This window comes from Drosophila grimshawi, unplaced genomic scaffold, assembly GCF_018153295.1.
Source record: "Drosophila grimshawi isolate 15287-2541.00 unplaced genomic scaffold, ASM1815329v1 contig_1377, whole genome shotgun sequence".
In the NCBI taxonomy this organism is placed as follows: domain Eukaryota; kingdom Metazoa; phylum Arthropoda; class Insecta; order Diptera; family Drosophilidae; genus Drosophila; species Drosophila grimshawi.
In genome coordinates, this window is record NW_025062900.1 from 19706285 (window position 1) to 19721049 (window position 14765).

Here is a 14765-nt window from a genome sequence, read left to right on the forward strand (position 1 = left end):
TATAATCTAAAATGTATATTATTAACATAACAGTGTAACTTGTAATGGTTAAGAACAATTAATAAAGTCTTCAAGCTATAAATATAAATTTAAGTCAAATATAAAAAACGTTGAACACAAATCGTACCAATTACTCACTGTTTGTTATATCCCAAAATTATAATTAGATGTTTGAGCTTTCAGCTACCTTTACAATGCAATTGAACAACGAACATTGCAAAAAAGTTCATCAGCACTTATGTTTCTTTAAATTTTTATTGCTACATAATGTTTGCTGTTCGACGTACAAATCTGGAATAAGAAGCGAGCTGCCAACTTATCGCCGCAGAGTTGTTACAATTGAAAGTTGCAATTTGCAGATTTTTGTTGGCAGGAACATGTGGAACCAAAACAAAATATTCGCATGAAGCTATCGCTATCGTCAAGAGCAATAGATTTTATTTAGCTGCCCAATAAATGTGAGATATTTCAGACTGAAATTGTATTTACGCATTTCGCTTAGTTTATTTTGATTTTACACAAAAACGGTTTTTCTAAATAAACATAACATAATAACAATTTGATTAAATGTTACAATATTAGGAGAGAGAAACAATCTGTTAGAGCTTTCATCTGAGAGAAAATCAACATTTTATGCTGAGGTTAGCTTCGGAGAGCAAATTTCTATTCTAACTATAAAATCCTTTAAAGTTAACGAACTGTTCATCTGACGATTCTACACAAATGATATGAATGCATTAAACCTAGTTAATTTATAGTCATAGTAATTACATATTAAACTTAAAAAAATAGTAGTTGAACAACAGCGAAGACAATAATAAAGTAAATAGTTATAAAGGACCAAAGAGATTAACCGCTGGATGGTTATCAGCTGTATTTCCCAAAAATTGGCCATAGAGCTCTTTATAGCGATCAAGCGAAAGTCCACCACGCTTTTTATCGTCATCCTGCAAATAGTGCGAAAAACCATATATAATTTGCACAGTGCTTCAGGTTAATTCATCATTTACATTCAATAAAGTCTCAAACGCTTTGTCCAGTGGAGTAATGTCATCAATGGCAATACGGGAAATGCAGTTGTAACGGTATTCGTTAATTCCCACAACGCCATCATTATCAATATCAAGCAGCTTAAAGTTGGATTCAATGAATGCACGCATGGCCTTAAAATATAAAAACAATGCATAGTTATTAACAATTCTCTAAAGCTTGGAGCTAAAAGTCAAAAGAATTCAATGCACAATTAAAAATATAGTTAAAGTACTGATTTATTTACACTTAGCATAGCCGAGGAGTATTTGAGAAATTTATTAATCTATCATTTTAAATTTTGCAAAGAGATCGTTGCAAAAGAAAATTGCAAAAAAAAACATAAAAAGTGTTTGTCAATGTTATATTTTTAAACCCTAAATAATTTTAATAATTCAAAATTGGTTCTATCAGTGAATGTCGTTGATTCGAACTTAATTTTAATTTAAATATTTAATAGTTTAATTGCCCAAAATAATGTATAATGAAATATTTTACTTTGAATGAAAATTTAAATTTTCCCTTTGTATGTATGTTAGAATTCTTGTAGAATATATTTATGTATACAAATCCGGTGGTCTTTTGGTTGCTAGGCAACAAGGAAAAGAGAAAGCGAGAGAGAGAGAGAGAGGGAGAGAAACATAGAGTCTTTCAATTTTCTCATGAAAAGAAATACAATATATTACAAATTTAAGCACAAACTACTAAATTATGCTCTTTGATTTACATTTTTTTCTGCATTTTAGAAGATCTGCTTTTATACTATACTTAAATCAGTCTGAACAATGGAAATCATTATTCGATACTACTTTTGAAATCCTTTACTGGTCACTTTAATGCTATATTATTTTCTGTTAATTTTCCATATATGGCTTAAATTGTTTTTGAATGTTGTATTTTAATCTCTTACCTGGGGAAAATCATCGTATTTCTTTCCTACGCATGTTTTTTTAACAGCATCCTTGAATTCCTGATTTGAAATCTTTCCGTCCTAAAATAATAAATAAATTGGATTAGAAAAACGCAAAAGGTACGCATATTAAGTGTGTTGGGTAAAAAATAAATTTAAAACGATGACAGCTGCTTGAGAGCAGTCTAAATTCGACATCCTTTTCATTATCTTTTTTATAAAAAAAAAATAAGAAACAAAACAGACTTATGTCCCATATAGCAATAGGAAGAGTATGTTATTTATACATTGCCCAAATTTTTGTTATATTGAATTATGTTTGCATTAATTATTGTACTTCACCTTATCATCATCAGCAATTGCGGAAATTTCTTCCCACAAATTCTTCATCAGTTTCTTATACTCATCCAAACGGGCGGGACTGCAATCTCCCTTTCCCTCAACGACACAAGCTCGTACTGCCATGCATAGGAAATCATTTTGGTCCAAGAATCCATTGTTGTCGATATCTGAAAATGAATACAAGAAGTTGGATTTCAAATCAATATATATTGACTTTAGTATAAAACAGTAATAAGAAAGCATAGCAGATATCCTATGCCTGGCCCTATGCTCTAGCCCTGTTAAAATGTTCTTAAAAAAAAATGTATTATAAATAATTGTTTCAAGTATTACATCTGGGGTTCTGGCTTACTATAAAAGACTTAACAATTATTTATTAGCCTTTAATTTACTTGTAGATCATTTTTGTTTGGTCTTTGCTTTCAAAGGCGTAAGCCGAAAAATATTCCTAAGGACTCAAGAAAAAATCTCAATAAGTACCACTCAGTGCTAGGTCCTTTCAGATTTTAGAGGCATAGTGGTCTAAACTGGTATTTAATTTCTATTCCATCGATCGATTTATTTAAATAAACTCATTGCTATTGTCTGTATAATTAAAACACATTTATTCCTTCATCCAGTTGAATCCTTATGAGAACCTGAAGTTTCCTTTTGCCTTACAGGCGATCACCTTTTTCTATTTTGCTTGAAAGCTGTACTAATTTTATTTATTTCACGACCCGTTTCATTTTGCAAACCCCAAAAAAATCTATTTTTAATCATTTAGCTCGTAGCTACTAATGTTTGTTTAAATATGTCTATTTATAGTTTAATTAAACGTATTATAATGTTTTAATTAACAAGAGATTCTTCAAAGAGATTGAGTGCACCTGCCACTAAAATTTGGTAATTGACATGTTTATTTGTTTTTAGGTATAGTCACTAGATATAGAATAAACAGGAACATGTTTACACAATAAAAAAAAAAAAACATAACATTAATACATATATTAAATACATTTACATTATTTCAAAAATTTTTTTATGAATTATTAATCACCAAAAAAAAAAATTTATATTTATGAATCCATTTTGTATTACTAGTTACTAATATCTGTATATGTAGTAATAGTTTAGTAATAGGGAGAAGGACACATTTATATGTAGTGCATTTGTTTTTGGTTTAAGTTACTTACCATACATATATCGCACAACGAAGTCAACTCGATTATCCCAAGAGTAAGCCATTATAATATCACTGTTCGTTTATTATGCATAAAATTTCTTGAACGAAAACAATAACAAATGTTGTCCTTTAGTGACAGGTCTTATGAACTAATATATGACTTTCATTCAAGCACCTTATAGCAATATTCTAAACTACCTTAAGATTCGCTTAATTCAAACTAACTAAAGTTTTTATTGACGAGAGCATTTCCTTTGCAACATTCAATTGAATTTATAAGTGCATCTAAACATTATCTATAAATAAATGTATACACAATTTATATATGCATCTATACATATATATATTTATATGCAAATAGATATATAATATATATTATATATACACTTACTTTTATGTAAATACTAAATTATAAATGAAATGAAATAAAATAAGGTAAGAATATGTCCGCGAAAATATATTTTTAGTGCACGCATAACCTATTGTAAAAGAGCATTTCACAAAATGTTCATTTACATTCTTCTTATTTGTATTGCAGGCAACCGAAATTTCATCTTTCACCTTTTAAGACCGACAGCATCAAAGAATGCTGTAACGAAATGGCCCGGCTACCAAATACCCTGCATCCACAAATCATAAGAGGTCGTTACGATTTTGAGTTCAGCTGTTGTTTGACTATATTAAATAGCTTAATCAAATATAGAACATGTTTTAAATGGAGTTACGTTTCCATAAGCATATTCTGAAGCTGATCAGCATTTAAACAGTATATAAATTTATTTACTGATATCAATAATAATACAGACTATATTTAATTTAAAATCAATAATAATACATATACCAACATAAATTTCAAACAAATATCAAATGCCAACTAAGAGTGATAGAGTATTGATAGTATAGAGTAGAGAGTGTATCTGTTGACTTTATATATGTATATATACATTTATACATTTCGCTATTCCCTCTGTACCCATTTTGAGAGATTGGGTATTAAATGTGCAAGGGTTCGAGTTGTGGGTGACCAATTAAAACATACCCTGTAACCTGCCGCTTCAATTTATCTATAAAATAATAAACATAAAAATATAAAAAAGCTAAAATAAAATATATCTCTTATTGAACTACACTTGCTATGCTCTATATTTATTTATTCATAGCATTAATGAGTTTAATATTAATTGCAAATTATAAAGATGGAAATATATATTAATGCAAATATTAATAAATAACTAATTTACTGTCATAGTTACGAGTGCCCTAAATTGTAAACTTTACCTCCACTCCACTCGATGATAATTAATAAAACAAATGTTTAATATTTTACCACACCCTCCGGACTCGTTGAGCGTCTTACAACCAATCAGACAAACTGGCTCAAGTCTAAAAAGTTCCGACTCAAAAAATATGTTGGGTTATGGTTTATTATGGCTTGGAGGGTATAATAATTTTGTCGTAGAGTTTGCAACTCATTGAAGGAGACTTCTTTGAACCCATAAAGAATACATATTCTTGATCAGCATCACAAGTAGAATGAATATTAAGAAGTCCGTTCATTTCTCAATTTCTATAAGAACTAGTCCGTCAGCTATAAAGTTATTTTGATGAAACTTTAAATTAATCTGTATTTTGGCTGTAAACAATACATATTTCGGATCTAGCTGAATCGGGTTTCTATACTACTTAGCTTTATATCAACAATCGGCTGAAGGATAAGTTCTTGTATGAAAAATAATTTGTTTTCGAGTTATTGCTTTTAGCAGTTGGACAAAATATATTCAACATCGGAGCCAGTTTTTACGTCCTGCAAGGGTATAAAATCTTCGGCGAGCGAAAGATATTTGTTTTTTTTTTTTGTAATAATGATGTGACTTATATAATGATAAGCCTCTTTAGCCTGTTACAACTATTGTTGTACCGATCCATAAGTATAGGTCTGGTAGTAGTCTATTAAAGTTGTCTGAAAGTTACTTCTGCTTCAAATCGATGCATAACAATTCAGCTTTGAGAGAGAAGCTTAGATCGGTTAAAGAGGTCGAAGTAATCTTTGAACATGAGGAATTTTTATTTTTATATAATTTATTTTATCAAATGCCGACTAAGAACAGCATACAAAAAATTAACTAAAGGTTTTTTTAATATCTTGAATATAATTTAAAATAAAGTTTACAAATTAAAATATACAAATGATAAAATTCAAAATTAATACTTAAAGTAAAATAAAAACATAAATAAATATTTAAATAAGTAAAGAAATAATTTCATCTCAAGCTGTTAAGCCAGTCCGGTTGCACCACCCGCTGATGCGCAAGATAAAACTGACGTTTCAAACTGCTTGAGTCTTATCTTTGCCACAGATTATTTGCACCTGACTATACAATAAATTCCTCAACACCGAAGGGTAGTCTGCTTGGTTCCTCAATCCTCAACCCTCAATGTGCTGTATACTAACATATAATGGGCTAACAACAACAACTCCTGCCAGCAACAGCAACAACACTGCACACTGCAATCCGTGGTCGATTAAAATATTCGCAACAAGCTACTGTGCAACTTTTAGCTTACAAGTCCTTAATAAGGGGCGGTGAAGAAATTGATTGCACTTTGCTGGCGAATACTAAGTAAAGAACAAAAAGGAAGAACGGCTTTTTAGGCACGCCGAAGTTTGTATACCCTTGCAGAGCGTAGACAACCAGCCGATATTTAAATTATACTATAATTTAAAATAACAAACGATGGTTTCTAATGGACTATCTGATATAGGAGCAAAATGTTGATTATTTATTAGTAATACAAAAACTCGTACTTGAAGTGATAGGATAACTTGATAGCAGAATAAGCTGTTATAGTCAAGGTAATTTGAAATCTGAGGGACTACGTATTAAAGAAACAGAAAAAAGGACGAACATGACTATATCCACTCGACTTGGATTGCTGATCAAAAATATATATATATATAAGAGTTGGAGATTTCTCTTTCAATGCCTTCCAAACTTCACTATAAAATTATAATATCCTCTGAAAGTGTATTCAAATGCATAAATATATAAGAATTCAAAAAAAGATACTTTTCTTATAAAAGCTCAAGAGTTAAAAAGTTGTTTGATCTCTAATACGGGTAAGCATTATTATTATTCTGATTATAATTAGGGTTCGATTTAAGCTGAGTTGTAAATATTAATATATTCAACACAAATTGCCCCTTTCTGAATGTGCAAATTACGAAAAGACTACTTTGTAGTTGCACTTTTTACATTACTCTGTGATTTATTGGTTTTCATATTAAGATAGGAAATAATAAAATAAATATATGAACAAACATTAATTTAATAATTACAAAATGTAACTTTAAGATGAAGCTATATTCTCAATTGAGAAAACGTCAACTGAAGTAACTAAATAAAATATTCTGGTCAAGTTGAAAAACTTTTTGTTGATTTAAGATAAAGATACGTTTCTCATGCATATATTCATATTCAAATGATGTACATTCAATTATTATGTACACATATTTGCAGGCCTTTTCATTACAGGGTATAGGAAGGGGCGTGTCTAAGACGTTCACCGTTCACCTTAAGAAATGAAAGAGACGCCGATAGCATTGACCAGTCAAGAAAAGAATCTTATAGCACATTTTCACTCAAGCTCAAGAAACCGGATCTTTCGACTAGACACACACTCTGAGCGCAATTTAAGCGTCGCCAGTAGTTATGAATGGGAGTAGTAGTAGTTGTAGGTAGGCCAAGTGGCTGGTGTACCCGGGTGCCTGGTGCCTGCACCTGTTCCATCCAGAAATGGAAACATATTCGCTTTGAGTGTAACTCAGTAGGCAGCTTGCTTGTCAGCGAGCGCGCGCAAAAGACAGGGAGATGAAGTTGCAGATGAACCAAGAGCGAGAGAGATAGAGAGAGCGAGAGAGATAGAGATGGAGAGGGAGAGGGAGAGTGAGAGAACGAGCGAGACTAAGAAATTAAAGCGAGTTCTGTCAATGATCCTCTGAGTAAAAGCAGCTCACCTCGAATATTTCATTCAAATATAACACACACGTAAACACATAATGGCCATGTTAACTCAAAGAAAAATAAGAAAAAGAGTATAAGCAAAATAATAACAACAACAATAACAACAACAACAACAGCAGCAGCAACAGCAACAACTAAGGAAGCTGAAGGCATACTGAAAAAATAACGATAACAAGCCGCTCGCCTCACCTAAACAATGCAACAGGTGATGGACGGCAAAGCGCGCGGTCTTCGTCTTGGGGAAAAGTCAAGTTGCTACCTGTAAAAAATACATACATACATAGGGGTATGTACGTATGTACATCAAACGAAGCCTACAACTAGCACAACCATACATGCATACATACATCTGTGTGTGTGTGTGTGTGTGTGTGTGTGTGTGTATGAGTGTGTGAGTGCCCAAACGTGCACAGGTGCTCTTGCTCGTGCCAGAGCGTTCAAGACGAGTTTGTTTGAGATCAATTGATAGCCGTAGCCGTTGTGTAATGTTGATCTTGTTTTGGTAACGTAGTGGAGCATTGAGTTAAATGAGCCTGACTCTTAATTTTAGCTGGTCGCTGCTGCTGCTGCCTGCTGCTGCTGCTGCCTGCTGCTTGCTGCTGCCTGCTGGTCTTGTCCGCAAGACGACTTTTTAGTGTGTAGTTGTGAGTGGTCGCGTCTCGCGTCTGAATGGTGTATTGGTATTTCAAGTGTGCGTTTTTTGTTTGTGCAGTTTTCCTCGGAGAGAAGGTCATGGCCGATTCGAGCGATCCTGATCACGCAGTATTTGTTCAGCATTGAAAGAAATGGGTGCGCATTGTCACTCCTAACAAAAAACAAAAAAAAACACAAATAAAATCAACACACCAAACTTTAATAAGCCCGCAACTCTCGTTAGTCTAATGCAATCGTCTTCCTTTGCGAATTAACTGTTTATTATTTGAATAAAAATGGAATCCTGCGTTTTAATACCCAAAGAGTTCGCGCTTACAAAGTTATCCTTGCCCACGAGTAAGAGCGAGTCCGTTTTAACCGTGTGCGCAACAACGAATATCAAAAAAGGATCTCTATTCTACCCATTTCAAGGTACTATCCGTACCGACAAAATCGATAACCTAAAATATCCGGATGAAAATGATGTAAGTTATTTGATGAATAAGATTTTATTGCTTATAATTTTTATGACCATCTCTTATTCTTTAAATTCTAGTATTGATTTAGGAAACTTTAATAAACATTGATATCGTATTTAATAGTTTGTTATGAAAATTATGCAATTCAATAGATGTTCTTAACTATCTTTTTAACTAACTTAAGACCGTAAATGATTCCTAAGTAAATTTACTTTTGCAAAACCGGTTCATTGAATATTTTATTTTAAATTGTTAATAAATATCCCTTTTTTAACGTATTCTCAGCATCAAAGTAGCTGGGATTAAAATTTTGATTATAAAAATGATTAAGACATGGATAATAATATCAAATTTTTGCTGTTATAAAGAACTTATAATCTTATAAAATACATATATTTATTTCGACTTAGACCTTAACCTGTCGATCTTATAAATACATTTTATTCACAAATAATCACATAGCACTGTTACCTGTCAATCTTAAAGGAACCTTATAAGAACAAATTTAATATGAGTCAAATCTGTCAATCTGTTCCTCCCCACCCTCTTCCGATATGGATTGCCAATGATGATGATTTTTGAAGCATGCAAATTATAAAGTTTATCTGAATATAAGACCCAAAACTTTGGTTGATAGATTCTTCTACTTCCTAATTTTTACGTAAATTCCTTTTGTTGTATATCTTAATATCCATAATTGACAGATTCGTGATTAAAATTATAAAATATTGCATATAATATTATTAAATCTAAAGCCTCAAAAAAATCCTCATATACATAAGTATTTACCATATGTCTACCAGAAACGAATTTGGTTTCCGATTCCGGCTCTGGCACACAAAGTGTGAAGATTCCGATGAAGATTATGTTTTTTTTTTTCTAAGACACCCTGGTAAATAGTCTTATTAAATATGTCATCAAAGTTCCAAAAATAATTATTAGATTCAGAAACTCTATAAAATCTAAAAGCTATAGAATATTTACAGAAGGAAGCAATTGATTATACGCAATGGGGGATTGACGTTAGAAAAAAACTGGTTCCGTGAGAAACTTCCCATGACCATCTCTTAATGGAAGACACAAAATCTTAGTCCAAGATATCTCTGATACACCCACAGGTATTCTCTGGAACCATAACTTCTGCTTCACTTTATGTGTGTGTGCGTTTTTCATGCATCGTTGGTGCAGAATTATTTTGGACGAACATGCCTATAAATAAGTATGTAAGATTCCCGCCCCTCCCAAGTTTTCTCAGGCTAACGTTGAATAATTGCTGAAGCATTAAAGAAAACTGTGAGAACTTCTTATGTCCGTCTTGAAGAGTTCCCAACGTCATGGGAGAGTGAACACCCCATAGACTTTTATACACCAATTTTCGTAACACATTTCTTATGTGTCTTTATAATGTATAAAGTATAATGTATCTGTAGGTGTGCACTATTTGCTCACACATTGTTAAAATCTTATAACACAAGTCCAAAGTCGATTAAAACAAAATTTCTATACGATATAAAACAGACTTATTTTTCTTAGTGCATTTTATTTTGCCTGTTGATTTTTTTTTTACAATATTAGTTGATTTTTAAATGAATTCAAAATTGCAATATATGGTTTAAGTTTTTACAACAGTTTTATATGATTTATAATTTTAAAAAAACATTTTCTCTCAATGCATCTTTGTTTACTTGTTATTTATGATTACATTAATACTTGATTTGTGAATGAAGTGAACATTTTAATATTTTTAGTATCTTTTTACAACATTTTTGTAGGATTGCTAAAAAATAACATTTTTCTCAGTACACATTTGTTGTTTCTTTTTTTAATATTTAATTTTCATCGATTCATAATTATTCATCAACACCACTTTTTTATGTAAATTATTATTATTATGCTGATCAGCTTTAACCAATTTTTATACGGTTTATATAGAAAAAATACATTATTCCTCAGTGCATACTTTTTTTTAACGATGATTGTCTTGTGATCCTACTTACATATTTAATTTACACCGATTCATAAATATTTACGAAGCTAATGCAGTTATAATGTTTTTTTAAAGTATATTATTAATTAATATGTTGATCAGCTTCTCGGGATCTGCCATAATATTTATTACAATCGCAAGTCTGAGTTAATAAGTTAATAGAATGAAGTCTAAATTAATTAAAAATGAATTAATTGCTTTCAGTTAAGCCGTTGCGACTCAAATATTTTTTGCTTACATTCCAGCCAATGTATAAAAATAAGGTAGCGCTTTAAGAGCTACATACATACATACATCCATACACATAAATACAGCATATTCACATATACATACACATACACACATATATTGCACGTTACCTGTCTTCATCTTGAAAATTTAAAAGCGATCGAATCATAAACAAAGCAGTCATTCAAGAATATTTTTGTGTGCGTATGTGCAGCATACATACATACATATGGATACATTGATATGTATGTATGCATGTATGTGCGTATGTATGTTGCCGGGAGCCAGAGTAAGGTGCTACCGGAAACGAGCAGTGCGAACCTGGAATTATTTGTGTGTGCACCACTTACACACATACATCTGAATGTATATATGTATGTAAGCATGAGTGTATGTATGAGAGAGTAATTTATGTATGTGTGTGTGCGTGTGTGTGAGAGAGTGTGTGTATTTGTATGCATATAAGGACATAGTCTTTTCTCTTCTCGGAGTCAGAGTGATGTATGGCATTTGGCATGTACATCATTGATTACAGGTTTCGAAATATATATGTAAAATGTGTGCAAGTATGTGTGTGTCTGTATATATAGTTTATAAATATTAACAAACAGTTTTGGCACACCCTTCAATTATAACATGAATAAAACAGGATTAAAACGATTATGCAGCGGGCAACTTTTCAAATACATACAATTTTATATCATAAACTAAGCACATTTAATTCATTGGGTTATATAAGCCTTACATCGACTAACAATAAGAAAATTACAAATATATCAACGCATATATATTGAACTAAAATTATTTTAGCAACAAATTCTATATGATCTAATTGTCAATTAATATTAATATGTGCAAACTACAAAAATGTAAATTTTCTACTTGGGAGTGACCGACTAGCAGATACCCTGCACTTGGTTTTACATTTTCTTAGTGTATTAGGTGCTTCGAATTTCCGTATATTTCAATTGTTTCCATTTAAAAACAACACATCGTTTTGCTGTCTAGCCGTGATCTCCTTTTCGCATACACGCATGTCTATCGAATGTTTATCGAATATTTAAAGACCCTAAAGGCTATGTAGCCCTCTCCAGGTTTTATGATCGCTTCGTGTTCTCGTAGTAGTTGCCTCCTCGACTTGTTAAACTGGTACATCCAGTTTAGCAATCACGGCAAAGGAATTGCAAATTGCATCTGCTTTTAGCATATGCACATGCACAAGTAGGAGGTTTTCAAAATAAAAAATAAAATAAAAAAACCGCATAATTGCGAAGCAAATAATTCCAGCTAAAAATAATAATAATATGTAATCACGTTTTAATTGGTTTTTAATATCTTGTTTATATTTATTTTAGTTGAGATACCGTCATGGTTTATATCATGAAGTTTCATACAATTATGGATCGCGAGCAATCCATTGCAATTGGATTAGATTTCTTCGAACTAGCGGTTCTTTTGATTCGAATGTAAATCTCATTTGTACGATGGTTAAGGGGGATCCATTGTACGAGGTCATCAAGCCAATCAAGACTTATCAAGAGTTAGTTGCCTATTATCTGCCCGAACGTCCCGAAGAGAGTATATTCATGACACTGCGTTCAACGCTCTATCGCCAAGCAATGGACTCCATTCTACAAGGTATTTACCAACTGCCCCTCCCAAAAGCAATGTAAAGTGTTTTATTATTCGTTTTATATTCCAGATACTCCCCTCGATTTGTCGTTAGCGTTAATGTACAAGATACCAAATTTACCGCTATCTCCACCAACAAGCGAGGACGAACAAAAGTCAATGTTGAGTGACTCCTCCGGTTCCTTATTATCACTTAATGATAGCACCAATGACAACTCAACAACATCATCCGTATCCATGGATGACATAAAGAAGTCTGCCTTCGAGAGCATCACAGCTAATCCCCATAAGAGTACGATCAATATTCCAAATTATCAATATGAAGCAACAAAAAAACGCATCGGCAGAAATGAACGATCATTGCTACCCTGTGAAGTTTGCCGAAAAGCCTTCGATCGTCCAAGTCTACTCAAAAGGCATATGAGAACTCATACGGGTAAATTAATTTTTATTCTTTCTGTTATCCCATTCGCTTATACTCGATTTGATTATTTTTCCTATATATTTATTATTTATGTATTTAACTTACAAGTTTTCTTTTCTCTGCAGGTGAAAAACCACATATTTGTATGGTTTGTGGCAAAGGATTTAGCACATCCAGCTCATTGAATACTCATAGGTAAGTATCTATTATAAAATACTTAAAAGAAAACCATAATTGAAAAGTATCGTTTTTGAAACTATAGGCGAATTCATTCTGGGGAAAAGCCGCACGAATGCCAAGTGTGTGGAAAAAGGTTTACCGCAAGCAGTAATCTTTATTATCATAGGATGACTCATATTAAGGTAATAATCGTTGTGATGCCAAATATGCCATAGATATATTTTATAGCAAAATATCATTAAATACATTTTTTTTGTTTTTAAAGGAAAAGCCACATAAGTGCAATTTGTGCGCCAAGTCGTTTCCAACTCCCGGCGATTTGAAATCCCACAAGTACGTTCACAGCGGATCGTGGCCCTTCAAATGCTCCATTTGTTTCCGGGGTTTCTCAAAGCAAACAAATCTTAAGAATCATTTGTTTCTGCACAGTGGTTAGTTTTGCTTAAAATATAATAAGAATAAATAATTTATTTATGCGATTGTTTTACTACTCTTTTTAGGTGACAAGCCACATGGCTGTGACCTGTGTAAAAAGAGATTTGCACTGGCATGCAACCTGCGAGCACATATGAAAACACACGAGGGTAAGCAGAGTTTTTAATACCCTGTATTATTTATTTAACTAACGCCTTTCTTCATGTTTATAGGTGAGCCACAAGATGAATGCATTAGATGTGGCAAGGTTTTTGTGGCCACAAACAGTGTCGCGCAACGTAGGAAAATTTGCATGAAATGCACGGATTGTAACGATTCAACTGACGATGGGGAAAAGTCTGGCTGTCAATCCGAAAGAAGTATTTTAACCGAAGAGGAATATGAATCTTCCAATGGTGCAACAGAATATAGTGACAAATGAAAAAATATGGAGGGTGTGGAACCACTAACGATTTGAAGGCCATTCTGTGGGGAGCATTTGGTCGAACGTGTCTGATCACTAAACTTAAATAAATTATTCACACTTAGCATCAGTAATTTTAGAATATCGACCAAAAATTTTAAATTTTTAAAAACAATTTATGGATTTGTGTGATTTTAAATAGCAAACAACGCTTACAAACACAATGCAAGAAATTGAAATTAATTTATTAATATACATAATAAATATTGTAAAATAAATACGTATAAGTTAAATATTTAATCTGAGATCAGATGAAATTAAAAACATCTAGTTCCGTCCAGTGATTAAAATTTGACTTGTTTCATTTATCTTGTTTGGGGATATTTATTTTTAATGAAGTCCCAATGGAGATCAGAGCTCTTACTCAACAGGCAATTGAAAATGGTGGTGACATAATGATCGTACCAGTCTTGACAGTCAATAAGCAGCTGCTGTGGAGGTTTATCTATAACATGGTGTAACAGCAATTCACGCCATGCAAAAACCCACCGCTATTCGATTGGCATGCTATCTGTTTTCCACTAGCATTTTAATATTGTTGGTACCTAAAAATAGCGCATGTCATCACTATGTATACAATAAAACAGAGATGTCGTACTTAACTCATAATAGCATAGAGAAAGTTAAAAAGAAACGTATTCGTGCTTTAAACTAAGACGCTCAGCAAAGAGCAGTTTACGCAGACGTTCGGCAATATCCTCTAGTATAATCGATTTCACAGAAGAAAAAATATCGCAATGAATCGTCTCATATTCTTGTGGGCCCTTCACAAAAATATCGCTAGTAGATATTGATTTGCAATATTATATTTGTTTACAATAAGTTTTGGGTCTCAC

At 32.3% G+C, this 14765-nt stretch overlaps 2 protein-coding genes across 4 annotated transcripts; one reads left to right on the forward strand and one right to left on the reverse strand.

Moving 5' to 3' along the window:
• Positions 1-466: 466 nt before the first annotated feature.
• Positions 467-3762, reverse strand: LOC6567013 (sarcoplasmic calcium-binding protein, beta chain). Of its 3 annotated transcripts, none has more exons than XM_032739717.1 (6): positions 3645-3762; positions 3457-3544; positions 2282-2448; positions 1940-2020; positions 1011-1163; positions 467-947 (listed from the first exon to the last, which is right to left on the reverse strand). In XM_032739717.1, the coding sequence occupies exons 2-6, from the start codon at positions 3506-3508 to the stop codon at positions 831-833; spliced, it is 570 nt and encodes a 189-aa protein (XP_032595608.1). In that variant the 5' UTR covers positions 3509-3544; positions 3645-3762; the 3' UTR covers positions 467-830. The 3 variants fall into 3 exon arrangements, with proteins under 3 accessions (XP_032595608.1, XP_032595607.1, XP_001992927.1); XM_032739716.1 differs by having other exon boundaries at positions 3622-3697; XM_001992891.3 differs by having other exon boundaries at positions 3457-3693.
• Positions 3763-8146: 4384 nt separating this feature from the next.
• On the forward strand, positions 8147-14078 carry LOC6567014 (zinc finger protein 177). Its single transcript, XM_032739464.1, has 8 exons — positions 8147-8586; positions 12151-12433; positions 12498-12863; positions 12977-13046; positions 13114-13213; positions 13297-13462; positions 13532-13615; positions 13679-14078. Exons 1-8 carry the CDS (start codon positions 8398-8400, stop codon positions 13885-13887), a joined length of 1467 nt encoding a protein of 488 aa, XP_032595355.1. The 5' UTR covers positions 8147-8397; the 3' UTR covers positions 13888-14078.
• The last annotated feature ends 687 nt before the right edge of the window (positions 14079-14765 follow it).

Bases quoted from the DNA above. Each gene is read 5' to 3' on its own strand.
- LOC6567014 (XM_032739464.1), top strand. From the start codon at position 8,398: ATGGAATCCTGCGTTTTAATACCCAAAGAGTTCGCGCTTACAAAGTTA. The intron at 8,587-12,150 runs GTAAGTTATTTG...TATTTATTTTAG, and splicing joins AATATCCGGATGAAAATGAT to TTGAGATACCGTCATGGTTT. The intron at 13,214-13,296 runs GTAATAATCGTT...TTGTTTTTAAAG, and splicing joins ATAGGATGACTCATATTAAG to GAAAAGCCACATAAGTGCAA.
- LOC6567013 (XM_032739717.1), bottom strand. From the start codon at position 3,508: ATGGCTTACTCTTGGGATAATCGAGTTGACTTCGTTGTGCGATATATG. The intron at 2,449-3,456 runs GTAAGTAACTTA...ATTCATTTTCAG, and splicing joins CGTTGTGCGATATATGTATG to ATATCGACAACAATGGATTC. The intron at 948-1,010 runs GTAAATGATGAA...CACTATTTGCAG, and splicing joins CGTTTGAGACTTTATTGAAT to GATGACGATAAAAAGCGTGG.